Raw genomic sequence first — 26,901 nt, 5'->3', positions numbered from 1 at the left:
GTCCTCTCTCTCTTCCCTTCTCTCTGGTCTCTCTCTGTCTCTCTCTCTCTGTCTCTCTGTCTTTGTCTCTCCCTCTCTCTCTTTCTGTCTCTGTCTCTTTCTCTGTCTCTGTCTCTCTCTCTCTCTCTCTGTCTCTCTCTCTCTCTCTCTCTCTCTCTCTCTCTCTCTCTCTCTCTCTCTCTCTCTCTCTTCCTCCCTCTCTTTCTTTCTCTCTCTCCTTCCCTTCTTCGGGAGCTCTGACAGAGCTCAATACCCAGTTCTGGGTCACAGATCCAGGATAACCTGAGGAGAAGAAATGCATTTTGGGCTAGTATTCCAGAGTGAATAAGAGTAGTGAGTCTTAGGATATGTAAACAAAACAAGGTTCAAGTTCAGAAGGAAATCACTGTGTGGTTCAGACTTCAGGAGTAGAGTAGGGTCTACATTTTTGCTTCCAGGTGCATCTCAAGCCTGCAGAGGAATTACTAGGACAAGAATCCCAGACCAAAGAGAAGCCTACAGTTCAGTCACTCGGAACCAATGGAGTTTTCCAGATAGTTTATAGTAACTGAGTCCAACAGCTGAAACTTCAAATAGCAAAAACTTAGAGGTGTGCTGCTGAGACTCAAACATGGGTTAGGAAACTTATTACCTTCAAAAACTTAAGTAATTAGAAACTTTTAAACTAGAGAAAGACAATAAATATTGATCTAAAAATATTGAACCAAATGTTAGTGCATAGGCTGCTACAGTAAATATATCAAATTATATCCTCTCTAAAGTTTGGAATTCTGCCAGGAATGAAAAGTTGGTTGAGTATTAGAATATCTATAAGTATAATAGATTGTATTGATAAAAAAAATTAAATTCACATGATCATATCAATACATATAGAAAAAATCCAACAGCTCAGATTCTATCGTACACCCACACATATGTGCATGCGCACACATACACCCACACCCATACTCACACATGCACATACCCATTGGCTGCTGGCAGAGTGTGTCTCACTGAGCAAATCAGGGGCAGCTAGAGGACTCACAGAGAATCAATGCCAAGATTCATCCCTCTTCTCCTTATGTTTCCCTTTCTGCATGAGTGGCTGTAGATACGTAGTAGGGACTCAAGTGAGTAGAGAGGAGGGGTAGCACGGAGTGCTGGACCCAGGTTTGAATCTTATCCAGGCCTTTCACTAGCTATGTAATGAGGAGAAGTCAGTTTCCTCTCCAACCTCAGTTTCCTCACCTATAAAATGGGCAGCACCTCCCAGGGCTGTTGTGAGGATCTATTGAGATAAGGTGTGTATGGATCACTAAGCCCCGCCTCCCACCCGGAAGTCAGTGTTTATTAAGCGCCTTTGTTCCTGAAGATGAAGAATTGCTAGGGTGCCTTACCTCCAGGGGCTTTTATCCTATCAGAATTTTCAGAATAGTTCCCCATCAGCGACTGGGGACAAGGTAATTCTGGGAGAAAAGGAAAGAGTGGCTACGGAGATCACAAAAGACTTCATGTAGAAGATGGTATTGGAGTCTGTCAACTAACATTAATTAATTAAGCACCTACTATGTACCAGGCCCTGGGGATACAAAGAAAGGCAAAAAGATAGTCCCTGCCCTCAAGCGTCTCCCAGTCTAGTTGGGGGGACAACAAGCAAAGAACTTATCAAACACTCTCTGGACAAGGAGGAAGATGGAAGGTGAGAGGAAGGAAAAACCTGAGAGATAGAGCTTCTGGATAATTAATAATCAATTTATTAATTAGGCTAGCAAATAATCAATAAATTGATGGTCAATGGCTTCTCTCAGGAACCAGACACCTAATGGAGATACCGAATGCCATAATATACTTTTAGAAAAAGGGATAGCCCAGGCAGAAGAAAAATGAGCATTTATTGGTGAACAATTAACAAGGAGATGGACTTTCAAATAAGTAGCCCCTTCTGCTGAGAACGTGGCTTTATTGTGAGACTCAACTTCCTCCAGCACTCTAGAGAGAGGAATCCATCTCTGCCCATAGCATTCTGGTTGGTTTTCTCCTTCATTAGCTGGGTCACTGTTGACCTGAAAACTTGTTAAGAAAAGGCAACAAGCTAAATGCATACATTTTATGATTTAATTAATTAATCAATTCCCTATTAAAGACAACAGTAACATAATGCATTATGGAGCCAGAAATGTTCTGGCTACCCAGTGCAGAAATCTTCTGACTTATATACATTTTGCCGTGAGAAAGAAACTCTCCTAATTAAGCAAACCATAAATTCAGTAAGACAGGACAATTAACAAAGCAATGTTGGTCAGGCCTTGGGATTCCAGCTGGGTAAGAAAATCCCACCAGGCTTCCTGTCCTAAACAGGCCTTTGAAGTTGTTATCTTAACAGAGTTTGACAAAAGCTGAAGTTACAACCCAAGGTATCTGTGTTTTCCTTTCTTCACACTAGGATGCTAGAAGAAGGGTCTGATAAGGGAGTAAGGGAGTCCCATTTGCTTGACATCAAAAGGCATCCTCTAAACAAAGGAGACTGTTAGGTCCAGACTCTTCTTAATTCAAACTTTGGCCCTTATTAAAGTCTAAAATTTATATTAAACATTATCATCACCCAATGGAAGGGTGCAAGGGTATGTGGGCTTAATGCTTTAGGGCTGGAATTCAGCTAGATTAGAGTCTGCTTACACTCTAGTCTAAATAACAGCAAAGTCTCGTAGCTGGATGGGGTCCTGCACCAGATTTGTACCCTAGGATTAGGCTAATCTCATCTATCAGCCTTGTCCTTCAGAGACAGGGTGAATGATTTCCAGAGACTGGTCCCTGAATGAGGAAATAGAAAGAAAAAACCTTAATCCTAATTTAATCACTGGTTATTTAATAGAAACATCACAGGTCACTGCAGAGGGAAGATACTAGCATTAGGAGGAAGGATTGGTATTGGCACTGAGTCTGGAAGGACACCAGGAAAGCAAAGAGACGGAGCATCCCAGGCACATGGCATGGTCAGGAGGAGTGGAGGCAAGAGATGGAGTATGAGAAGCCTGGAAATGTAGACCAGGTTGTGAAAGGCTTAAAATGCCAAACAGAGGATTTTGTTTGGGATCCACAGGAGTTTGTTGAGTAAGGAGATGGGGGGGCAGGAAGGGTGATGTGATCAGGCCTGTGCTTTAGGAAACCCAGTCTGGCAGTGCAGTGGAGGATGCACTATAATGGGGAGACGTTTGAGGCAGGGGCATGAATTAAGAGGTCATTGCAATAAGTTGTCCAGACAGAGGCTTTGAGGTTCTGCACCAGAGTGAAGAAAACAGCAAAGAGATTCTTCTTAGAATAGGACACAGGAAAAATAAAGTCAGGAACAAAAAAGATAGAGAGGGAGAGAGAGGAGATTGTTTAGTCAACCACTTAACTGAGGGGAAAGGATAAAAAGAGGGAAATTGAGAAGAAATAGATAACTAAATAAATAAAAGAAAAATAAATCAATAATTTCAAATAAAACCCCCAGGTTGGAGAAAGGGTTGTCATCATGCTATGAAACAAAGCAAAAATAAAAATTCACAATATCAGTGGAGATAAATAGGGAACTTTCATGATGCTTACAGGAATGTCAGACAACAATCCAATCTCAGTATTAAACTTTCAATGACATCACATCTAAATTCATAAAAGAAGAATTAATTGATTGCAAAATGACATATAAAGACAATAATAGTAGGAAATTTTAATGTTCTGCTCTCAGAGCTGGACAAATCTAACAGAAAGACAAACAAAAGGGAAAACATGTTACTGAATGAGCAGCTAGGTGGTGCAGTGGATAGAGTGCTGGCCCTGGAGTAGGAAGATATATCTGGTCTCAGACACTTAGTAGTTGTGTGGTCCTGGGAAAGTCATCTAACCTTGGTGACATCAGTTTCATCTCTAAAATGAGCTGAAGAAAAGAATGACAAAGCGCTCCAGTATCTTTGCCAGGAAAATCCCAAATGGGGTCATGAAGAGTCAGACACGACTACACACCAACACACTGAATTGGTACAAATTGTCAGATAATTTAGAGTGAAAATTCACTGTGTCTTCTAAAAAGGACTCTCGTAGAGACTTGATAATGAAATCCTAAATAGCAAGTGGGTAAAAACAAAATCATAAAAACAACTAATAACCCAATTTTGTTGAAAGCACCAGCTTCCATAGCCATGACCCAAGTTTAAGCCCTTGCCACATAGGAAATCCCCTCCAAATTGACCTTCTTTCTTCAAGTCTCTACTTTCTGGAATCCATCCTCCATACAACCATCGCATTAATCTTCCTGGCAATAGGGAACCTTCAAACTGAGAAGTCTCTAAGACATTATACATGCTTCTCAGTCTGGGATTTAAAGGCCTCTGCCCTGATTTTCCATTTCTCCTCTCAAGCACCCTACATTCCAGGCAAACAGGAGTCATTCCTATTCCCCGCACTTGCACTCCCTTCCCCACATGCAGATCTTTGCTGAGGCACTATTCCAGGCCAGAAATACACAGAACAGGGGTCACAAATCCAAGTTAAACTTCCAGGTCGATCAGGGTCCTCTTGGCTGAGGGCACAATCCTCTGGGGTGTCCTGTGGGATTCTGACTCTGATTCTTCTGTGTTTCAGTGAAAACAGTGATTGGGCCAGTCCCTTTGGTTGGAGGAGATGGGAGGCCTTTCCATTTTGCTATTTTTAAGAGTGTAACTTGTTTGTTCTTCCCTTCCTGGTGAGTGGGAACAGTCTCTCCTTCAGCAGGTAAGGGAAGAACAGAGGTTAAGTAGTCATGAGCAGCCCAACTAATAACTGACCTTTAATGTCTTTCTCCTCCTTGAAGCCCTCTTCTCTCTAGGTTTTCAGGACACATCTCTCTCCCAGCTCTCCTCCTCCCTCTGATGCTGAGGTGATGACAGCCTGCCTCAGGATCGCATAGAGAAAAGTCAGCAAGTATTTATTAAGCACAGACTTTGTGCCAGGCACTTTACTAAGCACTAGAGATTCGAAGAAAGACAAGAGCCAGTTCTTGCTCCCCAGGAGCTCAGTCTAAGGCAGAATCGACAGGACCTGTACCCCTGATGTGAGTGGGAGAGAAGAGCTGAGGATGACCCCTAGGTAGGGAGTCTGGGTGACTGGAAGGAGAGCAATGAGGAAGCTGGAGAAACACAGTGAAGTCCTCTGCATAGAGATGATAATGGAACCTAGGGAAATGTCAAGGTGAACAAATGAGGTTGTATCAAGGGAGAAGAGAGCCCATGGTCCCCAACATTAGTGGGGATGACCTGGATAAAGAATCAGGAATCATAAAAGAGGCAAGCAAAAGACTTATTAGTGGAGGGATAAAGAGGGGAGGTGAGAGAAAAACATGAAGTTTACTCTCATCACATTCCACTAAAGGAAGGAATAAAATGCACACTCATTTTGGTATGAAAACCTATCTTACAATACAGGAAAGTGGGGGAGAAGGGGATAAGCAGGGTGGGGGGGATGATGGAAGGGAGGGCATGGGGAGGAGGGAGCAGTTTGAGGTCGACACTCATGGGGAGGGACAGGATCAAAAGAGAATAGAAGTAATGGGGGACAGGATAGGATGGAGGGAAATACAGTTAGTCTTATACAACACAACTATTATGGAAGTCATTTGCAAAACTACACAGATATGGCCTGTATTGAATTGCTTGCCTTCCAAAGGGAAGCGGGGGGAGAGGGAGGGACGAAGAGAAGTTGGAACTCAAAGCTTTAGGAACAACTGTCGAGTACTGTTCTTGCCACTAGGAAATAAGAAATACAGGTAAAGGGGTATAGAAAGTTATCTGGCCCTACAGGACAAAAGAGAAGACGGAGACAAGGGCAGAGAGGGACGATAGAAGAGAGAGCAGATTGGTCATGGGGCAATGAGAATGCTTGGTGTTTGGGGGGGGAGGGGAGAAAAGGGGAGAAAATTTGGAACCCAAAATTTTGTTAAAATGAATGTCAAATAAATAAATAAATAAACAATTAAAAAAAAAGAATCAGGAAAAAAGAGTTGGAAGGAAGAGTTAGGCAGCAGGCAGAAGGAAAACCTGGAGAGGAAAGAGGACCCAGAAGAAGGCGGTGATGGGCTCCCTCTAATCTAGAACTCTTGGCAGTTTTGCGATGGTTCTCTGAGGATATACAACAACTGTCGTTCATCTCTGTGAACATACATACAGTCCCTATGGATCTGTCCACCTAGATTCTTGGCCCAAGGCCCCACCGACCAGGAAACCACCCCTTCCTTGGTTAGCTGTATTCAGTAAACCTCATTCACAAGAACACTTCATAACAGAGCGAATGAACCATACAAACTTTACTTATGTTTATGTAGTCTTTACTCATGACGAAGTAAAATATATATATATATATATATATATATATACATATATATATATATATATATATATATATCTATATATAATCCAACTATATTACTACAGATCTTATGTGGGCTATCTACACACCTCCCATTTATTCTAGAATTAGGCAACCCTCAACCAATTCATAAGTAGAAGCCAAACCCATACATTTCCGGAGATTTCTTACAGACTTGCTCTCCCCATTAGTGCTAGACAATACACTAAGTGCTTAATAAAGGCTTTTTATTCATTTGTTCTAAAGCGGTTCCACTTCTTGGTCTGTGTAAGTTGAGGGATCTCCTGCTTCCAAGTGAGTTAGCTGCTCTCTGGTTCCTCCTCTGGGCAGCCATTAGCAATCTGAGTTCAGACACTGAATCTGTATTCTGCTCTCATTTTTCCTTGATGTTGGCTACTCCACTCTCACTACACCTGAAAGCCTTTCCAGGCCCATTGGAGGCACACTTTGGAGTAGGGAAGGACAGGAAAAGCAATTAACCTTAGCAAACAGAGTGTAGACAGCTGTTCTATAGGGACTAGAAGGGAGAGGAGGCCAGATAAGGATTCTGAGAATTTTTTAAAAGTGGACTTGAGGAAGCAAGTTCCTGTCACATCAACACAATTTTCAAAGAAAATTAGCCTAAATGTGGGAGTTGTTGGGAGGAAGGTGATTGGGGGACTTATTGCAAGTAAAGGGTTTAAAAAACCTAGCACAGAAAAGTCAACCACCACTAGATTCATGGAATTCCCCAATTTTCCCTGAAGTACATCACCTGACCAAAATTCTTATATCCATTTCACTCATAAGGATTTAAATTAACAGTATTTCTCTTCTACATGAATCGTCTGATGTTGGATAAGCTGTTTGTTCAGATAGAAGGCTTTCCCACATTCATGACATTTATAAGGTTTCTCTCTGGTATGAACTCTCTCATGTTGAATAAGTCCCGCCTTCTGGCGGAAGGTCTTTCCACATTCATTACAAATATGAGGTTTCTTCCCAGTGTGAATCATTTGATGTCGAGTGAGGGTTGCACTTCGGTTGAAGGCCTTTCCACATTCATTGCATTCAAAAGGCTTCTCCCCAGTATGAATCATCTGATGCCGAGAAAGGGTGGTGCTACAGTTGAAGCCTTTTCCACATTCATTACATTTATAAGGTTTCTCGCCAGTGTGCATTCTCTGATGTTGAGTAAGCTTTTGCCTCTCAGAGAAGGCCTTCCCACATTCATTACATTCATAAGGTTTCTCTCTAGTATGAATTCTCTGGTGCAAATTAAGAGTTGAACTGCACCTGAAGGCCTTCCCACACTGATGACATTCATACGGTTTCTCTCCAGTGTGAATCATCTGATGTCGAGTCAGAGCTGAGCTGCAGCTGAAAGCCTTTCCACATTCATCACATGCATAATTATTTTCTCCAGTATGAGTACTCTGATGTAGAATAAGCTGTTTGCTCAGGTAGAAGGCCTTCCCACATTCCTTACATTCATATGGTTTCTCTCCAGTGTGAATTCTCTGGTGCTGGGTAAGTCCTGTTCTCTGTCGGAAGGCCTTTCCACATTCACTGCATTCATGAGGCTTCTCTCTCATGTGGATCGCCTGATGGTGCGTAAGCAGTGTGCTCAGGCGGAAGACTTTCCCACACTCATAACATTCATAAGGTTTCTCTCCAGAATGGATTGTCTGATGTCGGGTGAGCAATGTGCTCAGGCGGAAGGCCTTCCCACATTCTTTACACTCATAAGGTTTCTCTCCAGAATGAATTCTTTGATGTTGAGTAAGCTTAGACCTCTCACAGAAGGCCTTCCCACATTCACTACATTCATAAGGTTTCTCCCCTGTATGAACTGTCTGATGTCGGATAAGCTGTGTGCTCAGACGGAAGGCCTTTCTACATTCTTCACATTGATATGGTTTCTCTCCGGTGTGAATTCTCTGGTGTACAATTAGCTCTGCCTTCAAGAAGAAGGCCTTCCCACATTCACTGCATTTATAGGGTTTCTCTCGAGTATGAATTGTTTGATGTTGAGTAAGATGTGCCCTCTGGAAGAAGGCTTTCCTACATTGACTACATTCATAAGGTTTCTCTCCAGTATGAATTCTCTGATGTCGAGAGAGAGTTGTGCTGCAGGTGAAGGCCTTCCCACATTCATTACATTCATAAGGCTTCTCTCCAGTGTGAATTCTCTGATGTTGAGTAAGCTTCGACCTCAGGCGGAAGGCCCTCCCACATTCATTACATTCATAGGGTTTCTCTCCAGTATGAATTCTCTGATGCAAAGTCAGAGTTGAACTACAGCTGAAAGCCTTCCCACATTCTTTACACTCATAAGGTTTCTCTCCAGTGTGAATATACTGATGTCGAGTAAGATGCGTCCTCCGGCAAAAAGTCTTCCCGCAATCATTGCACTCATAAGGTTTCTCGCCGGTATGAATCATGCGATGGGAAATAAGAGATGAGCTACGGCTGAAGGCCTTCCCACACTGATTACATTTATAAAGCTTTTCCCCACTATGAATTCTCTGGTGATAAATCAGGTGTGTTTTCCAACTGATCCTCCTACCTGCATTAAGTTTTTCTGAAGAATGAAGACTCTTGATGGGTTTCTCACTTCTGAGCAAACACCTTTCCACAGACATTCCCTGTTTGGGAAATAGGATCTGTCGCTCACTGAAGTTTCTGTCATACATAGTAGATTCCCGGCCTCTCACATTAGAAGGAGATTTTCTTTGGGAAATTTTCACTTTCCCATAATGTTCCTTCTCATTCTTCTGCTGACTCTCTAACCCAGCCTCCCAGGATTCTCTCAGGACGGAGACACAAGACCTGTCCTTTGTCTGTCTCTCCTGAGATACTGGTTCCACTGAAAGGCTGAGTTCTGGGGCTGACTCCTTGGTTTGGGGATTGGATGTCCAATCTGAAAGAAAGAGAAAGTGTCACTATACCTTGTACCCTCTGCTGTACTCTTATACTCATGTTGTGTCTTCCTCAGAGAATCCTCAGAGAACTCTAAGGGTATGACCACAATGTCACCTTGTTACAAAGTCATTGGCCATTTATAAAAAGCTTTTACCTTAATCTCACAGCAGTCTTGCATGGCAGAGAGGTCAGTTATTGTACTTCCCAGAGAAGGAAAGTAAAGCTGAGAGTGACTTAATGAGCAACTTAAAGTCATCCAATTAATAAGTAGCAGAGGAAGGATTTGAACCATGGTCTCCTAACTTCCATCATTGTGGTCTTTCTCCCACAGCCTGAATTTTGTTCTCCTGTCTTACCACTATCTCTACCATTCCCAAAATGATGTCTGATACTGGTGAGAGAAGGGGTTACCCTTGCCTTTACCTTGTTTATGCACAGAAGCTTCTAGTGCTTCTCCACTGCAAATCATGCCAATTCTTAGTCCTAGCAACAGACTTGATCTTAAGAGAAGGGCCTTCCATGCCTAGGTTCTTCAGACTGTTCAGTATAAAGGAGGGATGTATTTTGTGTCTAGGTCAATTTGTTCTGCAGATTCTGTTGTTTAGGTGATTGTCTATGTGCATGACCCAATACTGAGAGGCAGTGCAGCAGAATGTGCTGCCCTTGGGACTGGCTGTCCTTAGGACTGGCATGGCATGGCGGGTACAAGTCCCATCTAGGGCAGATGCACCCTGGCTCTTAATTGGGCTGAGTCATTTAATATTTCAGGGTCCCAGGTAATTCTCTAATCAATCAATTGCAAGGACTTAATAAGCATGTCCCAGACACTGTACTAGATAATAGAGATCAAGATAAAAGTACTTGCCATGGACGGGTTTATGAAGATGGAAGATGGAACATTTTGTGTGAAGAACAGAGAGAAGGGGAGTGGGGCTGGACCACAGGCCAAGGGATGTGTCAAGGGGAGGAAGGAGAGACTGAAAAGGAGCTGGGACCTCAAGGCAGTGAGGAGCTGTGAAACAGGGAAATGACCTTGCCCCGGTCAGATGTGGGCTTTCAGACTATCTTGGCTGCCATGTGGATGGGCCCAAAACAGAAGGGAGCAGAAGTAGTGAGAGCAGTGGGAGCCTCAGGGCACTGTAGGATGACCGGATGTTAGTGGAGAGAAGAGGGTGGATGCAGAAACACTATGAGGGTGGGATCACTGAGACCGAGGAAATGATCAGGTAGCAGGGTGATGGAGAGGGAAGAACTGATGATGAGTTTGACTCCAAAGAAGGGGGAAGAGGCAGGAAGCCAGTCATTGGCAGAGGGAGTTTCCTCACAAGGAACCAAGTCCTCACCTGATGCCAGTGAAATCACAAGTCCAGGCAAAGTTGGGGTAAAAGCTTCCAAAATCAACATCCCTAGACCTGGCCTGGCTAGCTCATCTCCAGAAGGATGCAGAGGGTTTGGATGTTTCCAAGTATATGACCATTGGGGTATTTGCTCTCTAATCAGCATCTAGTTCGAATCTGGTCCAGGTCATCCTTCTATTCTCTCTCTATGCTCTCCTTCAAGGGTTGGTCTAATTACTCTCACTACACAAAAGCCTCCCAAACCGAGATGACAGTCCTAACAGGACAGCTCTGCAAAAGTGAAGGGAAAATGGTTCAGAACTTGGAGTCATCAGAAAGACGGAAGAGAAGGCCAACATGAGACAGGCCGCTTCCCACTGAATTGTGGATAGCTAAAAATCACACATTTGAAATGTGAGAAAATGTGGGAAAATGAGACAATGCCCACTGGTGGGGAGGTAGAGGTGACCAGGACCTATGCGGCTCTCACCCAAACCCTGGCAGGAACAAGAGTGACTTAAATGCCTCTGATAGGGCCTGCCTGGAGAAGAACAAAGGCAAATCCACGCAATGGGAGCAGCCCAGCTGTTCAGTGACCGTGCTCCTCCAAGAACCACACCTAGAAAGGCATCACTGAAAGGGAGCAAGGGCTTTCCTCTACAAAAATATTCAGATGCTTGACCAGGAGAGGAAAAGCGTGGGAAGGGGCCCTGAGTCTGACAGCCAGAGAGAGGCACTGGACCTGTCAACAGAACCAGAAGCAAGACCATGTATGTGGACCATGCTGCCCCCACCTAGGCAGTCTGCCTCTGCCAGAGCCAGACCCAGCCCTGCCCCAGCTCCCCAGTCCATGGGGCCTGCTACTGGCCTTTCTAACTGATCCCATCCCTCCCCCACTAGGAGGGGAGCTCCTGGAGAGAAGGGCATGTCTCAGTTCCCTGTTTGCGTCCCTGCCTCTTCACATGGGGCTAGGCATGTTTGTTGTTCAGTCAGGTCTGACTCTTCAGACCTCATTTGGGGTTTTCTTGGCAGGGACACTGGAGGGCTTTGCCATTTCCTTCTCCAGCTCGTTTGACAGAATAGGAACTGAGGTAAACAGGGTGAAGTGACTTGCCCAGGGTCAAACAGCTAGGGAGTATCTGAGGCTCCATTTCAAGTCAGGTCTTCCTGACTGCAGACTCAACATTGCTCAGCTAAAGTCCTCTATCAGCACAGCCCCTCCAGGGCAGCGTGCTCATCCCCACCATGTCAGGGGATACACCTGCTAAGGGGAAGGAAGATGTCTCAGTCCTCATCCAAAAACCTCGGACCTTGGACAGCTCCCAGGCCAATGCTTTACAAAGCTCCCATCCACAGTCCCTCCTCATCACCCCCCAAACCCCCCCACACCCCCGGTCTCAGGCACTCACCTGCACAGCTGCTTCTGGAGACACATGCCCCTGGCTGCCAAAGCTCCTGTCCTCGCTCCAGCCGGTCAATCACCTCCGGTTTGCATGCTGCAAATCCTACTTAGGGGAAATGGGACCACGCTTGGGCCATAGCACCCACTCAGAATCCTGTCCAAGCCCCTCTCTCTCTCTCTTTGGAAAAGGGGGACATGCCAGGAAGCCCCCCACCTCACACTGTGGCATCAAGGGCTTCCCTGGGTGTGTTCCCAGCAGTGCAGAGGGCATTTACACTCAGGCCCTTCCTCTGACCCCTGCCTTGCTAAGCAGATGGAAACCTCTGCTCTGAGGATCTGTCCCAGGACTCCAGGAGAGAACCTGGGTCCTGAGGGAGCAGAGTAGGGGAGACACCATAAGGCTGCTAATATCCAGCTTCACAAAGGTCTCTCCCCCCAGAACATGCAGCACTAGTGGGCACAAATAGACCAGGAATCTCCACATGCCAAATGATAACTGCTCAACACTCACAGAGCCCTCAGCATTTCCTGTGAGGAAGAGAGGAAGCCCACCCCCCCAGGGGCATGGTCCCAGAGGCAGCCATCCTCACCCAGGGACACCAGGTTCCCATAGTTCTCCAGCATCACCTCCCTGTACAAGGCCTTCTGAGGAGAAGCCAGCTGCTCCCACTCCTCAGGAGTGAAGGTCACGGCCACATCCTGGAACGTCACAGATTCCAGACCCAGCAATTGTCTCTGAGGGGAGATTGGCAAGAATTTCAGGGGAAGGGGTCCTCAAAGTATTACAAGTCAAACACGGAGTAACTGCTCTGGGGTCCTCCATCTGGGAGCCCCAGACTGTGAGACACATCATCCAGGAGAGAGGATGGTGCATTGGAAAGAACACGGGATGTTTAAGGGAATGGAACAGGCATTGATTAAGCACCTACTGTGTTGCAGACACTTGCTAAGAGCTTGACAAATATGACTTCATCTGATCCTTGTGACCATCCTGGGAGGGAGGGGCTAGGATTAGCCCCATTTTAAAACTAAGGGAACTGATCCAAGACAAGCCCAAAGAAGCACTGATGAAGCTGCCTCCAGAGAAAGAACTGATATGGACTGACTTGAGATCGAAATAGAATCTCTCTCACTTTCTTTCTTTTGAGTCTTATACAAAATTACTAATCTGGAAATATTTTGCTTAATCGTACATGTATAACCTATTATCTGATCGCTTGTCATCTCAGGGAGGGAGAGAGGGATAGAATTTAAGTTAAAATGTTAGAAAATTGAAAAAAAAACTGAGGAAACTGAGGCAAACAGGTTAAGTGACTTGCCCCGAATCACACCACTAGGAAGTGTCTGAGGTTGAATTTGAACTTGGGTCTCCCTGACTCCAGCCCAGGGTTCTGTGCCCAGAGGCACCTCCTAGCTGCCCATGTCAAGGATTCTAATATTTACAAACTGATTCTTTTTTCCACCTCATCAAGAGTGAGCTCAAGAGACATTTCCATTCATTGACTTAATCCAAGACTTCTTCCCTCTTTTGGTCCAGGAATCAAACACCTTTGATAAGAAAAAAGTAAAAAGATTTCTGGAGGTTGTTTCAGAATTCATAGTTTAAGACTTTTCCTCATTTAAACTGGGCCAAAGACCTTAAAGCACCATCATAACATTCATTTGCAACATGTCACCTAGAGAGGGGAGGGATGGATGGTGCTTTATATTTTTTTCTGCAGGATTCAAATAAACATGAGCAAAGTTATACAGATGGATACAAAATGAAAAGGTCAAAATCAAAAGAAAAAATATGTATCCTATGACCAGACAGATACAAAGGACTAAAAGGAAACCAAACTCCAAATAAGTGGAAAATAGTGAACAGATGAAACATGGCTTCCATGTCGCCAAAGGACAGAACGTTGTACACGCTGCAAGATGTGGTCCCTAGATCAACTATGTTTGTTTACCGGTTTTCCTTTGTTACCAGGAGAGGTTCTAAATGGAAGTGGGAGAATGGGAAGGGTATTCCCAGCAGCGACTGAGATGAGAAAATGAAAGGCATTAGTAAAGTGGATTATTTTTTAAGGGGGGAAATGGTCTAACAGAAAAAAGATGGAAGAGTAGTAGGATTAATATTTCATAAAACAAAAATGTCTTGCAGTGTTGGGGGTCAATCATACTCATTGTAGCCTCTGTGGGAGGGTCACCCCTTAGGTCACTGAAAAACTAGTTCCCTCTATTCCTTCTCTCATCATGGGTTCCAGAATAATCCAGGGGCATGTTTTTTTTTTCATTATTTATTAAAATACAACACTTCTCACTAAATAATAAATTACCTCAGAGCCCCCTCCCCTCTACTTTACTTGAGAAGCCTCCATAGCCATAAAGAGTTGAAGTTCAGAGCTCTTGACAAATCAAACCTTCTGATCTCTTGAGTTGACATAAGTCCCAAATGTGCTGGTCATACCATTTATTAACAATGCAATCAGTCATATCACAGAGCCATGAGTCATTATTTATAACTCTAGAGCTTCAAAAATGAGCAATTAGATTTATCCCTAAACCCTCATGGTAACTACTGTTGGCAGCCTCACTTCTGAAAACACAGTCCCACCATTTCATTCACTCTGGATACCAGTTCAAGTCTCATCTCAATAATCCTCTTCCAAAGTTAAAGGTTAATAACACTGGCAATCAGAGGGTTACGAAGCCTTTACAGATGTTATCTTATTTTATCCTTGTCACAACCAGGGGTTGGCAGGGGGGAGCCTTAACATCCATTCTCTTAGGAATGAAACTTCTCTTCATTTTTTTCTGAGTCTTCTCCCATATTATCTCTTCCACCAAGACATGCATATCTCTCCAGAAGGCCTGTTTTGTACAGACCTTCCCTACAGGAGCTGTTAGACTGGAAGCAAACTGCTGCTATCTTTGAAGATACAGCCCAAGCATCTCTAGTCACTATGGAACAGTCTGAGGAGTCCAGGGTTACAGGAAACCCACCCTCCAAGGCAGCTCCCCCCAAATGATACCAGACCCCCAGAAGTAGGCTACAACTTCTGTTCAGGGTCCTAGGGGCATCCCAGAAGGACTGGGGTTCCCATCACTGCTGCTCACAAGACCCAACCAGTGGGATCCCCATTGACAATCGGCCAACCAGAAGTAATGAGCTCTTTAGAAAAGATAGCTGTTGAGAAGGTACAGCAAGAACTTTAGGTACACAAAGTGGTTCTGTCTGGGAGTCATGTTCTGCCTTAGTAGGACCCTCAGGCTCTGGGGGAGGAGGGCACCACACTCCCTGAAGCTGCTTTTCCTTGATGGGTTTAGTTTTTCCATTGTGTCTCTCAGCTCCCAACATAGATGGGGCCATCAACCCCTGCTACTCTGGTGATGGTGGAGGTAGAGAAACAGATGCACTGGGTTAGGTCTGGAAACTCTGGATCTTGGATCCTTTTGAGGTTCACAAGGTCATAACCTGGTCAGTTAGGGTAGGAGGGAGAAGACAGAGAATGAAGGGAAGAGAGAAAGAGAGATAAGAAGAGAGATAGACAGAGAGACAGAAACAGAGAGGCAGGGAGAAAAAGAAATGGAGATGAAGAGAGAGAGAGACAATGAGAGAGACAGAAACAGACAGAGAGAAGCAAAGAGAAGCAGAAATGGAGAGAGAGGCAGCAAAACAGAGAGAGACAGAAAGACAAAGACAAGAGAGAGGCAAAGAAACCCTCTCCTCTCCCCAAGAGCAAGCCCCTCTTCCAGCCCATTGGTCATCCATCAAGCTCCCACTTAATCTAGACCCAGAGGCCTTTGGGCCTGACTCTTTAGGCCACTGGGAATTTTTTCCAATTGACAAAGGACTTGCCATTCCTGGTTTGGCCTTTAGATTACCTCATTCAATAGAGGTTACAGGCCTTTGGTGAGTAAGTGAGGCATAACCTCACCCTTACACTAACTAGAAGACCCAAGGGAAGGATGAGGAGGATGCTGGAATGGCAGGCTCAGGGCGAACCCCCACCTCTGCTAGATCCTTTAGTGTTCCCCAATGTAAAAAGAGGGAGCTGGATGGCCAGCTCTCGTACCTGGGATCTCAAGCTCCTGGTCTGTCACAATCAAAAGAGAAGAAAGAGAGGCAGGAAAGAGGACACTCACCCTCACCTGGTGGGTCCTGGTCTTGGGGACCATAAAGGCCATCGAGTCTGGCTGAGCTCACTCCTCTTGGGGGAGAACAGAAGCTTCCAAAGGCAGAGCTGGGGAGGAAAAGGGAACCCACCATGAGACAGCCTGGCACTGCCTTGGAGTCCCCAGAAAATTTCTGTGTCCCTGCCTGCCCCATGGAGGTCACTTCTCCTTTACTGGCTACCTACTGTATACAATATACAATACTGTATATAACACTGTACCTACACAATTGTGTACCTACACAATCACCCATTGGGCTCAGTAATGTGGGCAAAGACAAACAGCAACCATCCCCTGCTTTTCAGGGAGCTTGTATGGAATTTGACATGTCAACATGTAAAAACAAGATAGTGGAAGGCAGGGAGAACACTAGAAACCTGGGGGACCAGAGAGAGCCCCAAAGGAATCTAAGACTTCCTAGAGCCAGAGAGGAGAAGTGGGCATCTTGGAGGCAATGACAGCAGGGCATAAACACCCAATAGGCTGGAACATGGAGCTCAGGAAGGTGAGTCACAAGAGGGAAGAACTGGAAAGCTTGGGCTGAAGCCAGAGGGTGATGGGAGCCTTTTGTCTAACCCATGGGCAACAAGGCACTATGGAAGATTTTCAAGGTCTGTCAATTCCACCTCTGCTACATCTCTAATCCATTTCACCTCTGCACTATCTCTGGTCCATTTCTCCTCTGCACCACTACTGGTCCATTTCACCTCTGCTCCATCTCTGGTCCCTTTCACCCCTGCTACATGTCTGGTCCATTTCACCTCTGCTACATCTCTGGTCCATTTCTCCTCTGCACCACTACTGGTCCATTTCACCTCTGCTCCATCTCTGGTCCCTTTCACCCCTGCTACATGTCTGGTCCATTTCACCTCTGCTACATCTCTGGTCCATTTCACCTCTGCACTATCTCTGGTCCATCTCTGGTCCATTTCACCTCTGCACCATCTTTGGTCTATTTCTCCTCTGCACCACCGCTGGTCCATTTCACCTCTGCTACATCTCTGTTCCATTTCCCCCCTGTTACATCTCTGGTCCATTTCACCTCTGCTACATCTCTGGTCCATTTCCCCCCTGCTACATCTCTGGTCCATTTCACCTCTGCTACATCTCTGGTCCATTTCACCTCTGCTGCCTCTCTGGCCGATTTTACTTCTACAGCATCCACCCAATATACCTCCTTCTCTCCTCTGACCTTGCCCCCCACCCTGCTCCAGCCAGACCCTTAACCCCTCAAGCTGGGACTACTGCAACAGCTACTGGGGGGTCTGCCTGCCTCAAGTCTCTCCCCACTCCAGTCCATCCTCCATTCAGACACCAAAGGGATTTTTCTAAAATGTGGATCAAGCACAGTACCTTCTATTCCATAACCTGCAGTGGTTCTGTATTGTCTCCAGAAGCAAATACAAAATGCTCAGTTTGTCATTCAAAGCCCTTCATAACCCAGCCCCCTCCTCCCTTTTCATTTCTATTACACCTTACTCCCCCACACATTCTTCCATCCAGTGACACTGGCTTTCTGCCTGTTGTGATTTTGACTGTCAGATAGTTGACATTTATACAGTGCCTCCAACTACCAGGCACTGGGCTAAGAGCTACAAGTATTCTCCCCTTTTTTCCTCAACACAGCCCTTCAAGGTAGGTGTTCTTATCTCCATTTTACAGATGAGGGAACCAAGGCACAGAGGTCAAGTGATTACCTAGGGTCATCTATCTATTAAGTGTCTGAGTTGGATTTGAACTCGGGTTTTCCTGATCCTGTTCTCTATCCACCGAGCCTCCATCTCCCGTCGACACAGCCTGTCCCAACTCCACCTACAGACCATCCGGGCATCTTTTACTCCACCCTAGTTGGGGAAGCCTCCCAGCCCCTTCTGATGCCAGGGCCTGCCTGCTGGCCCTGGCATTAGACCTGAGCTTCGGGAGGGCAGGGACTGCCTTTCACCTCTTTTTTGTGTCCCCAGGGCTTCTTAGGCAGCACCTGGCATACAGTAGGCACTTAATAAATGTTTATGGATGAACCGAATTGCCCTTTAAGAAGATCTGTAAAGGCAGAGGGGGAGGGGGCAGAAAGAGGAGCAGTGGGGACCAGAGGAGGAGGGGGAGAGGGTAAAGAGGGCGTGGGATCAGAGGCGGAGGTCGGACTCACCTCTGACCCCTTCCGCACAGACCTCAGAATCGGAGCCAAGTCATGGAGCAAGAAACGGAAGTGACATCATGGAGCGCATGCAAAGAGCCTGCCCCCCACAGGCCCTGCCCTCTCCGTTTCCATATCAACCAGCCCAAAGCCACCTCAAGGCTGACCCTCTTTGATGGACTTGGCTTTTCTCAGGGATACAAGGATCGAAGACTACAGAACTTTGGGGTCTGAATGCAGATGGAAGCGGACGACTTGCTTCCTTTTTTGAGGGGGGAGGTCTTTTTTCTCGTGGCTTTCCCCTTTACAACAAGGCTAATGTGGAAATATGTTTGATATGATTGTACATGGATAGCCTATATCCGATAGCTTGCTGTCTTGGGGAGGAGGGGGTGGAGGGAGGGGGAGAAAATCTAGAACTCCAAATCTTATTATAAGTGAATGTTGAAAACTAAAAACAAATAAAATTTTGGGGAAAAAAAAAAGGAAGCTTGTTTGAGGAGAGGAAGTGGAGGTACCGTTGTCAGAAGCCTTCTGAGAATTTAGCCACAAGGAAAGTTAGCAGAGAAGGAAGGAATGAGAGAGCGCTTTTTCAGGTTCGGGGAGACAAGGGCGTGTTTGTAGGTAGGAGGGAAGGAGCCAGTAGAGGGAGAAATTTGAAATACGGGAGAGTGAGGATGACAGAAGGGGTGATTTGTTAGGGGACGTGAAACAGAATGGGATCAATTAAGAAGGTAGAGGGGCAAGTCTTGGCCAGCAGTGAGACCACTGCATCGTGTTCTATGCATCTATGGGATGAAGGAGATAGGGGAATAAAGCACCTGATGGGAGATAGTGATGTGGGGAGAAAAGGGAGCTCTTGGGGAACAGCCTCCTGTGAAATATGAGGTAGGGTCTCAGCTGAGAAGGTGAGGGAGAGGAGCCAGGGAGCTGATGAGGGAGCAGCACTGAGGGAGGGCCCAGGGACATAAATTTATAGCAGACCCAGCCCAAAAGGCCACATGATTTTCTCCACATTCCTCCAGCAGCACGTGTTTAGGAGTGATCCAAAGCTCAGCTGATCATAATCAGGGACATAACTGGGGTAAGCTACTCAAGAGAGGAGGACGACAGGGTAGAATTGAATGGAAGAGAGCAGCAAGTGCAGGGCAGATGGCCTGGGAAAGAACTGGGAGTCCAGGGACTGGAGATGAATCAGTAATTAATTTATATTATAAAATTATGAAATGGGGACAGGTACTTGCCAGGAAAGCCAGGACTAGCAATAAGAAACAGGGCAGCAATCCTTTAATAAGGCACAGAGACAAGTGGTGGAAAATGGGGAGGGAGACAGAGCTGGACAGTGGGATGGTGAAGGAAGGCTGGTACCATGGGGCTATCATGGGGAGGGAGAGAACCACAGAGCATCTCCCCCATCAGTCTGGATTAGCAGCGCTGGGAGTGCTCTGCAGTATGGACCCCATGGAGGGAGGAGAGGGCTGGGGGACAGGGATTGGAGGTCTCATTTTACAGACCGCCTGTTCTATGCACCATTAATTCATGAACCCATCCAAATCACCTCCAAGTCATTGGTAAGACTGCAAAATTCTCAGCACTTTTCTGATGTTCTACTGGTCCCTCTTTCCCTCCCTGAGATGACACATTTACATATCATAGGACTGGACACCTGGACAATCAGCACCCACATGGTTTTTCCTTATTTGGTACGTGTTACTAGGATGTGAATTTTGGTTAATACAGGATACAATTTGTAAATTATGCTACAGTTTGTGCATGACTTGCAGGTTCCCCTTTGCAATCTTATTTCCTGCTAAAATGTACTAGAAAGGGAACTGAAAGAGAGGGAGTGGTAAGGGGGGGCCAGGACAAGACACAATTTTCATACTGGAAGTCATGGTGCAGATAAAGAGTGATGGAGGGGAAAGCAGAGAGACTGGTGGAAAGCCAATCAATTAGGGCTGGATAAAGGGGTCTCAGAATTCTTGAATCTGGAGGGGGTACTTCCATGGGCAATAACCATCTCTATGGCTGAGGTGGGGTGGAGAAGGAGCTAATTGGAGGTGAGCAGAGGGGAATAAGGCTTAGGATGGTTCAATGTCTGATATTAGCATTAGTGGTTAGGGTGTGAGGGAGAGTCACTAAGTAGGGCAGGGAACAAACCTTTATACAGTCCCTACTATGTGCCCACCTCTGTGCTAAGCACTTTACCAATATCATGGAGGCCATCCACTCCATGCCCCGCTTCTTACCTCTACACCCTGAAGATCTTCCTCCCTCATCGCCCATTCTCTCCTCTATGGCTGCAAAGTCATCATGGTGCTGAGTCTGAGGGCTCCTGTGGACACTCCCAGTGGCTCAGTCTTCTTACTCAATCCTTTGGATGCCCAGTATTGACACCTACAATACTTTAGACATCCTATAAGCAGGGGAGAGGTCAGCAGAACCGTGACTTTCTGCTTCTCACATTTGCCACTCCTCCTTTTCCTTTTGCTACTCCAGTGTTTGAAGTATCACCCAACAAAAGCCATTCCACTTTCTCCTCTCTTGGATCTCCCCAGGGCTGCCCACGAACATTTCCCACACATCAGACACCTTCACATACATGGTGATCTCACTTCGCTTGGATGTGTCTTGTGCCTTCTGCTCCACCATCCAGATCCAGATTAAGCCTGGGGGCAGCTTCCAAGTCAACGAGAGGCTTGAATCTGAAGTTTTGCTCCTAAGAGTTCGGCTTTTCCTTCCTTCTCAGTCATCCTCTTTTGCTTACATCTAATGAGCAAAGACAACAGGGGACTGAAAAGAGGTAGGGGGAGGATGCTGGTATCCCAGGCAGTGAGCAGGGTAGAGCTCCAGGGAAGCCAGAGGGGAACGAAGAGGGACTGTCCCTGGAGGGAGGATCCAGGGTAAGATGACAGGAGAAGAAAGTGGGTGCTGAAGTCTCCAGGGCAGAACCAGAAGCAATGGCGGAAGCTGCAGAGTCCAATTTTGGCCAAAGGTGAGGATGCTCGGGGCAAGGTTCCACCTCCCTAGAGACCTAGCAGTGGGAGGATGACCACTTGTATGGGCTGGACTCGGGGCTCCACTCAGGATCTGCCCTCTCCTGAGGACCTTCCTCCTTTTCTAGATTCTCCTCTGCTTTCAGCGTCTTCTCATAGTAGCATTCATGGAAGTAAAACCTGAACCTAGAGATTGTTCCCATTCTCTCCTCCAGCCTTGCCACACAACACCCTTCCCCTCCATTCTCCCCTTCCTGGGGGCTCTCCTTGCCCAGCAGACCTACAAACCCATCCAGGCTTCCTTCCCTGACTCAACCCTTCCCTCATAGGCCCAAATTCTCCTCCAAAGTCCAATTTATGTTGCAGACACCGCTGTCCTCCAAGTCACTTTGAGTTTGGAACACATGGTCCAGGGGCCCTTCCCCACAAAAGGACTCTGATCGCCCCAACACTTGACCCCTAAGAGTCCAGGGGGATGTCCAGCTGCTCTTCTGTTTTGCTGCGGGGGCTCACGCACAGTGCCTCTACTTACTGCAGCCAAGACCTTGGGGGACATTCTTTAACAAAGCTCAGGGATTGGATCGTGACCCGTGTCACCACGAACAAGACAAAGAAGACCCTTTGCAGAAAAGGGGCTGCGTGTTTCCTCAAGTGTAAAGGAACACACACAGAACGTTCTGCACTTCCTGGAAAGGTCGGCCTAACTCAGGGGCCTTGCCTTCGACTTCTGCCCAGCCAGGCTTGGGCTTCCACAGACCTTGAGGTCCCGAAGTCAGGCCCCTGGGGCGGGAAGTCAAGGCTGGAGATGGAAACAGCTACTCCACAGGCTTGCAATGGTCCAGTGTCCAGGCACACCTAGGCAAGCACGGAATCCCCACCCCCACCCAAGCCCCAAGAGAAGAATAGGGGAGGGGAAGTAAGGATAGGGCGCGGCAGGGGGCGTGGTCCGGAGTCTGTGATCCCATTGGCCACAGCCTCCCTGCGGGTGCCCCTCTCCCTATTGGCCTTCTTGGCGCTGGGCTGTCCCTCCTGTCGCCAACTTTCTCACGCAAAAGGTGTTCATTGGATGGACCCGCCCCCCCAGGCTCCTCTCTATTGGCTCCTTCTTGGCCCTCCCCCTGCTCGTGTTTTCATCCCCACGTGAGTTTCTCACATTGGTCACTCTACTAATGACGTCCATCCTCCTGGAGCTCTCTGCGAACTCCAGTTCCACGCGACCTGCTTTCATTGGTCCGCTCAACTGTCTGTCACCCGACCTCTTTACGCTCCCCACTCTTATGGGTTCATTTGTCCAAGAGCCCGCCCTAGGCCACCTGCTGATTGGTCACCCCCGTCCTCCATTCATGCCTTTTCTTCTCCAACACTGAATTCACTCAAGCCACTCTACCCGCCTTTGATTGGCCCTGACCTCCCGGGCCCCACCTCCTTAACCTAGTCTACCTTATGATTGGCTGTCACGGTCATTCCATGTGAAAGTAATCCTCATGTGGGATGGTTTTGGATTGGCCAAAGAGCGCGTCAAGGAGAGGGCGGGGAGCCCTGTGTCTGGCTTCTTTGGATTGGTCCATTTGTGACAAGGGGCGGGACTATATCCACGCCCCTCGTACCCATTGGCTAATCACAGTCAGGGCGGGCGAAGGGCGTGTTCCCTTCTCGTTCATGGATTGGCCAGCTGAAGGGGCCCCGGGAAGGGGGTGGGGCAAGGCTTCATTAAAGGTACCGGATGCTGCAGGACCAGCAGCGGCGACGGCAGCGGCCAGGGCAGCAGCGGCGGGGGCAGAGATGGCGCAGCGGGGCCTGGCGGCCGAGTTCTGGCAGGTGCCGGCGGTGACGCGTGCCTACACGGCCGCCTGCGTGCTGACCACCGCGGCCGTGGTGAGGCCCCGCCTGGGGGTCCCCTAACCTGCGGATCTCAGTATTCCCTGCCCCGCAGACCTCGGGTCTCCCTGCCCGCCCACAGCCCCCTCGCCCCATCCCCCACACCCCCAGACCCAGGGTCTCCTCGTCCCCTCCCCCACAGCCCCCATGCCCCTTTCTCCCAACCGAGGCGGGGGAGGAGGGTCCGACTGGCCTGTCCCCACGTGTTCCCCCCAGCAGCTGGAGCTCATCACCCCATTCCAGCTCTACTTCAACCCCGACCTCATCTTCAGGAAGTTGCAGGTGACAGCCAGGGCTAAGGCCGGGGTCACGGTGGAGGCCGGGGGCGAGGGGATCAGGGAGGGCCCCCTCCTTGGCCTCCCCCCAACCCGGCCCCTCCTTCTCCCTGCGGCAGGTGTGGAGGCTCATCACCAACTTCCTTTTTTTCGGGCCCCTGGGATTCAGCTTTTTCTTCAACATGCTTTTCCTGTATCCTTTGTAAGCGCCCCCACCGGCCAGAGCCCAGCCCCGCCCCGGGTTCCTCCGGACGCAGAGGGGGCTGGGGCCGTCCAGCCTCCTCGCCCTCTTCGTTCCCTCCTGCGTGCTAAGGTCGGGGGACCCCAGGACTGAGGAGCCCCCTCCAGCAGCGAGTGTTCTGGGGAGATCTTGAGGAGGGGGATGGGCCGGGGAGAGCGTTAGTTCCGGCAGCCAGGCCTTTCCAGCTGCCTGCCCCACTCCAGACTATCCAGTTGGGATGTTTCCGATAGCGCCCCTAGGTACAGGTACTGCCGCATGCTAGAGGAAGGGTCTTTCCGGGGACGGACGGCGGATTTTGTCTTCATGTTTGTCTTCGGGGGAGTCCTCATGACAGTATCCTTCCAACTGGGTGCCAGGGCTCCAAGGCCCAATGGGAAGACCGCCCAGCGGAAGGAGGCGGAAAGGACTGGGTTCTGATGCTGCGTCTTGACAGGGCCTCGCTCTGGACTAGAGGTTACAGCCATCCCAGGGGAGGGCACCTGCGCCACACTGCCCTTCCCAAAATCATCATGATCCGAGCAGGAGGGAGGTTGATGGAAGGACGGTCCCTCAGGGAAGGCTCAGTCAGGCCGTGGAGAAGCCTGTGAGGCCGGCGGGGCACAAGAAGGGTGGATTTCTAATCCTTCTTTGCTCCCGGCCCCAGAGTCTCAGGCACATCCCACACCCCTGCTTAGTGGACAGATAAAAAAACTGAGACCAAAGAACTAAAGTGACTAATAATAGGAAGCTGGTGTATAGTTAGCGCTGCCCCCATTTTAGACCTGGGGAAACTGAGGCAGGCAGCGTTGCCAGTAGGAAGTACGAGGCTGGATTCGAACACGAGCCCAGCGAAGGGAGACACTTGGTCTTTGGTTTCCTCACTCAGGAGCTCCCAGCTGTTCGGGCTCCTGGCCAGCCTCTTCTTTCTGAGCCAGGCCTTCACCCTCATGCTGGTGTACGTGTGGAGCAGGCGCAACCCATACATTCGGATGAATTTCTTTGGCCTCAATTTCCAGGCGCCCTTCCTGCCCTGGGTGCTCATGGCCTTCTCACTGCTCCTGGGCAACTCCATCCTGGTCGACCTACTGGGTGAGCAAGCGCTCGGGGTTGGAGGGAGGGGGGTCTGGATGGCAGGGGCCCAAGGGGAAAGGGGAGGGGGTTTTAGGTTCCTTGACTACCCAGACTGGGCATCCATTCCCAGGCATGTGTCTCGGGCTGTCCCCTCCCTAGCCAGCCACTTAATGGGCCTGCTCTCTCCTCACTGCTCAGGGATCGCTGTAGGTCACATCTATTACTTCCTTGAAGATGTCTTCCCCAACCAGCCTGGGGGCAAGAAGCTACTGTTGACGCCCAGCTTTCTGTGAGTACCCGAGCCCTGGGGCTGGGATCACAATTACCCTCTTCCTCCCTGTCCCAAAGTCCCAACCTGCGGGGGCCTTCTCATCCCCTAACCATCCAGGAAGGTGCTCTTCGATGCCCCTGAAGACCCAAATTATGGACCCCTACCTGAGGAGCAGCCAGCCAGGGACCACCTGCAGTGAACTGGAAAAGGTGGGCCTAAGGCTCCGGCCAGGAGGTGCCACCCGTCCCCTCCCAGCACTCAGTGCTCCCCACCTCCCCTGCTCGGGGAGACCAGAGCTAAGGTACAGCCACCAGATGGATCTAATACTCGGCAGCCTCTGGGCAAGTCTCTGCCAACTGGTGCCTTCTTGCATAAGGCTGGGGCTGAAGGTCACCCAGGCCTGACCCTAGGGGCTTCCAGGTGGCCTCCAGCCCATCAGAGCCTTCCTGAGCAAAGGGCTGGGGCATTGTCTGTGTGGAGGCTGACCAAGGCTGACCACTGGCCTCCTGGGTGGGGGGATGCAGCCTGACTTCAAGGTTAGAAACTCTGCAGCTTCTCCCTGGGGCCAGATCTGCCCTTACAACCTTAAGGGCAGTTCTTTCCCCATTTGGTGCTGAGAGGTAGGGGTCAGCCCTCTCCCAGAGCTGGCCTAAGGGGCAGAGGAAGGGCCCACAAGGTTCAAAGCCAGAGTCCCTGTGTAAAAAGAGGCCTGAGGGGGATCCCTGAACACATGGAGAGTTTGTTACTCAAAGCATAGTCTCCTTGGCTGGGGGATGGCAGTTAGTGCCTCAGTTTCCTTAGTTGTAAAATAGGGACACGCATCTACGGTGCTTAAATAAGTCTGCTGCAAGATGGCAGGAAGGGTGTACAGGTATGAGGACCCTCCCAGGCTTAAATTGAGCTGCTCCTCTCATCCCCAGGACTTCCATCCTCCTTTCTGGGACTACTACTTCAAGCATCCCACACTCCTGCTTCCCCTCACCCCCTACTCCAAGTCCCACTCTTTCCTTCCCTTCATGCCCTGGAACAGGATCAAATCAACTGTACCATAGTACTTGGATGGGGCATGCCAACCTGCTCAAACCCCCATCACTATTCCAACAATGAAGCTCACTTTTATGTCAATGTAAGCCCCTCAAGGCAGGGACTTCCTTGGCTTTTGTACCTGTACTCCAACCATACCAGACACAATAAATGCTTTTTCAGTAATGATTCCACAGCCTTGAGGAAGAAAGGAGTGGTCTAAACCAGCCTCCTCCATAGGTGGGTGTGGTGCTAGGCAGCGATTACTGGTCTTCTAAGACAGAGCTGCCCGGGCACCAACATGTGGGACTTCTGCTCCTCCCCTGTTGGCCCCAAGGATGGGTGCTTGCTGGGTTATTTCCAGGCCTCCATGACCACAGCTACCTCTCCTCTGGGTCCTGGCCACAGATCTTACTTAGCTTTCTCTCAAGGGAAGGGTTGGGATGTCGTGAGAGGTCCATGGGCCTTGGCACCCTCTACCCCTACAGGCTGGGGGCTGATCTGTGTCCACCAGCCATATGTTAGTACCGCCATGATAGAACTGGCACAGGATTCAAAGCCAGGGCCCCTACAGCCATCATCTATCCTGGCTGCTGCCCCAGGCCAAGCCTGGCTAGCATGACCGCCAGGTATCTGAGAGAGGAGGAGAGGATGTCCTGACCTCCTGGGGAGGTCAGCTGAGGCAGGGCACAGCAGTGCTCCAGTGTTCTGAGGAAGCTGCTCTGTGGTCCAGGAGCCAGACAGAGGCAGGCATCCTTTGTGTGTGGTTCAGATCCAGCCTCAAGTCTCCTTAGTGGAGATCATACTAGCACTTACCTCACCAGACTGGCAAAGCACTTAGCCTAGGGCCTGGCACACAGTAGGCACTGAAT

The 26,901-nt window shown here is 48.4% G+C and overlaps 2 protein-coding genes across 9 annotated transcripts; one reads left to right on the top strand and one right to left on the bottom strand.

Annotated features, from left to right (window-relative positions):
• Positions 1 to 1,852: 1,852 nt before the first annotated feature.
• LOC140502733 (uncharacterized) lies at positions 1,853 to 22,219 on the bottom strand. Of its 7 annotated transcripts, XR_011966553.1 has the most exons (6): positions 20,545 to 22,218; positions 16,132 to 16,229; positions 12,591 to 12,735; positions 12,008 to 12,106; positions 4,782 to 9,259; positions 1,853 to 2,049 (listed from the first exon to the last, which is right to left on the bottom strand). XR_011966553.1 is itself a non-coding variant. In XM_072606677.1 (5 exons), the coding sequence occupies exons 2-5, from the start codon at positions 16,171 to 16,173 to the stop codon at positions 7,155 to 7,157; spliced, it is 2,385 nt and encodes a 794-aa protein (XP_072462778.1). In that variant the 5' UTR covers positions 16,174 to 16,229; positions 20,545 to 22,219; the 3' UTR covers positions 1,853 to 7,154. The 7 variants fall into 7 exon arrangements, 6 of the variants coding, with proteins under 6 accessions (XP_072462778.1, XP_072462774.1, XP_072462779.1 ...); XM_072606677.1 differs by having other exon boundaries at positions 1,853 to 9,259; positions 16,138 to 16,229; positions 20,545 to 22,219; XM_072606673.1 differs by having other exon boundaries at positions 1,853 to 9,259.
• A 786-nt stretch (positions 22,220 to 23,005) lies between these two features.
• DERL3 (derlin 3) lies at positions 23,006 to 26,225 on the top strand. 2 transcript variants are annotated; one of them, XM_072606759.1, is made up of 8 exons: positions 23,006 to 23,166; positions 23,389 to 23,451; positions 23,564 to 23,637; positions 23,925 to 24,018; positions 24,561 to 24,753; positions 24,934 to 25,024; positions 25,124 to 25,215; positions 25,927 to 26,225. In XM_072606759.1, exons 1-7 carry the CDS (start codon positions 23,074 to 23,076, stop codon positions 25,203 to 25,205), a joined length of 690 nt encoding a protein of 229 aa, XP_072462860.1. In that variant the 5' UTR covers positions 23,006 to 23,073; the 3' UTR covers positions 25,206 to 25,215; positions 25,927 to 26,225. The 2 variants fall into 2 exon arrangements, with proteins under 2 accessions (XP_072462860.1, XP_072462859.1); XM_072606758.1 differs by having other exon boundaries at positions 23,010 to 23,166; positions 23,386 to 23,451.
• Positions 26,226 to 26,901: the final 676 nt, after the last annotated feature.

This window comes from Notamacropus eugenii, chromosome 4 (assembly GCF_028372415.1).
Source record: "Notamacropus eugenii isolate mMacEug1 chromosome 4, mMacEug1.pri_v2, whole genome shotgun sequence".
Classification (NCBI taxonomy): domain Eukaryota; kingdom Metazoa; phylum Chordata; class Mammalia; order Diprotodontia; family Macropodidae; genus Notamacropus; species Notamacropus eugenii.
The sequence above is the reverse complement of the archived record's forward strand: the minus strand, read 5'-3'. Positions and strand labels throughout refer to the sequence as shown.

Excerpts from the sequence above, each read along its gene's own strand:
- LOC140502733 (XM_072606673.1), bottom strand. The coding sequence starts at position 16,173 with ATGGCCTTTATGGTCCCCAAGACCAGGACCCACCAGGTGAGG. Across the intron at positions 12,736-16,131 it reads CCAGGACCCACCAGGTGAGG|AGACAATTGCTGGGTCTGGA; the intron begins GTGAGTGTCCTC and ends ATCTCCCCTCAG. Across the intron at positions 9,260-12,007 it reads CTCCAGAAGCAGCTGTGCAG|ATTGGACATCCAATCCCCAA; the intron begins GTGAGTGCCTGA and ends TCTTTCTTTCAG.
- DERL3 (XM_072606758.1), top strand. The coding sequence starts at position 23,074 with ATGGCGCAGCGGGGCCTGGCGGCCGAGTTCTGGCAGGTGCCGGCGGTG. Across the intron at positions 24,019-24,560 it reads TCGGGGGAGTCCTCATGACA|CTGTTCGGGCTCCTGGCCAG; the intron begins GTATCCTTCCAA and ends AGGAGCTCCCAG. Across the intron at positions 25,025-25,123 it reads CTGTTGACGCCCAGCTTTCT|GAAGGTGCTCTTCGATGCCC; the intron begins GTGAGTACCCGA and ends CTAACCATCCAG.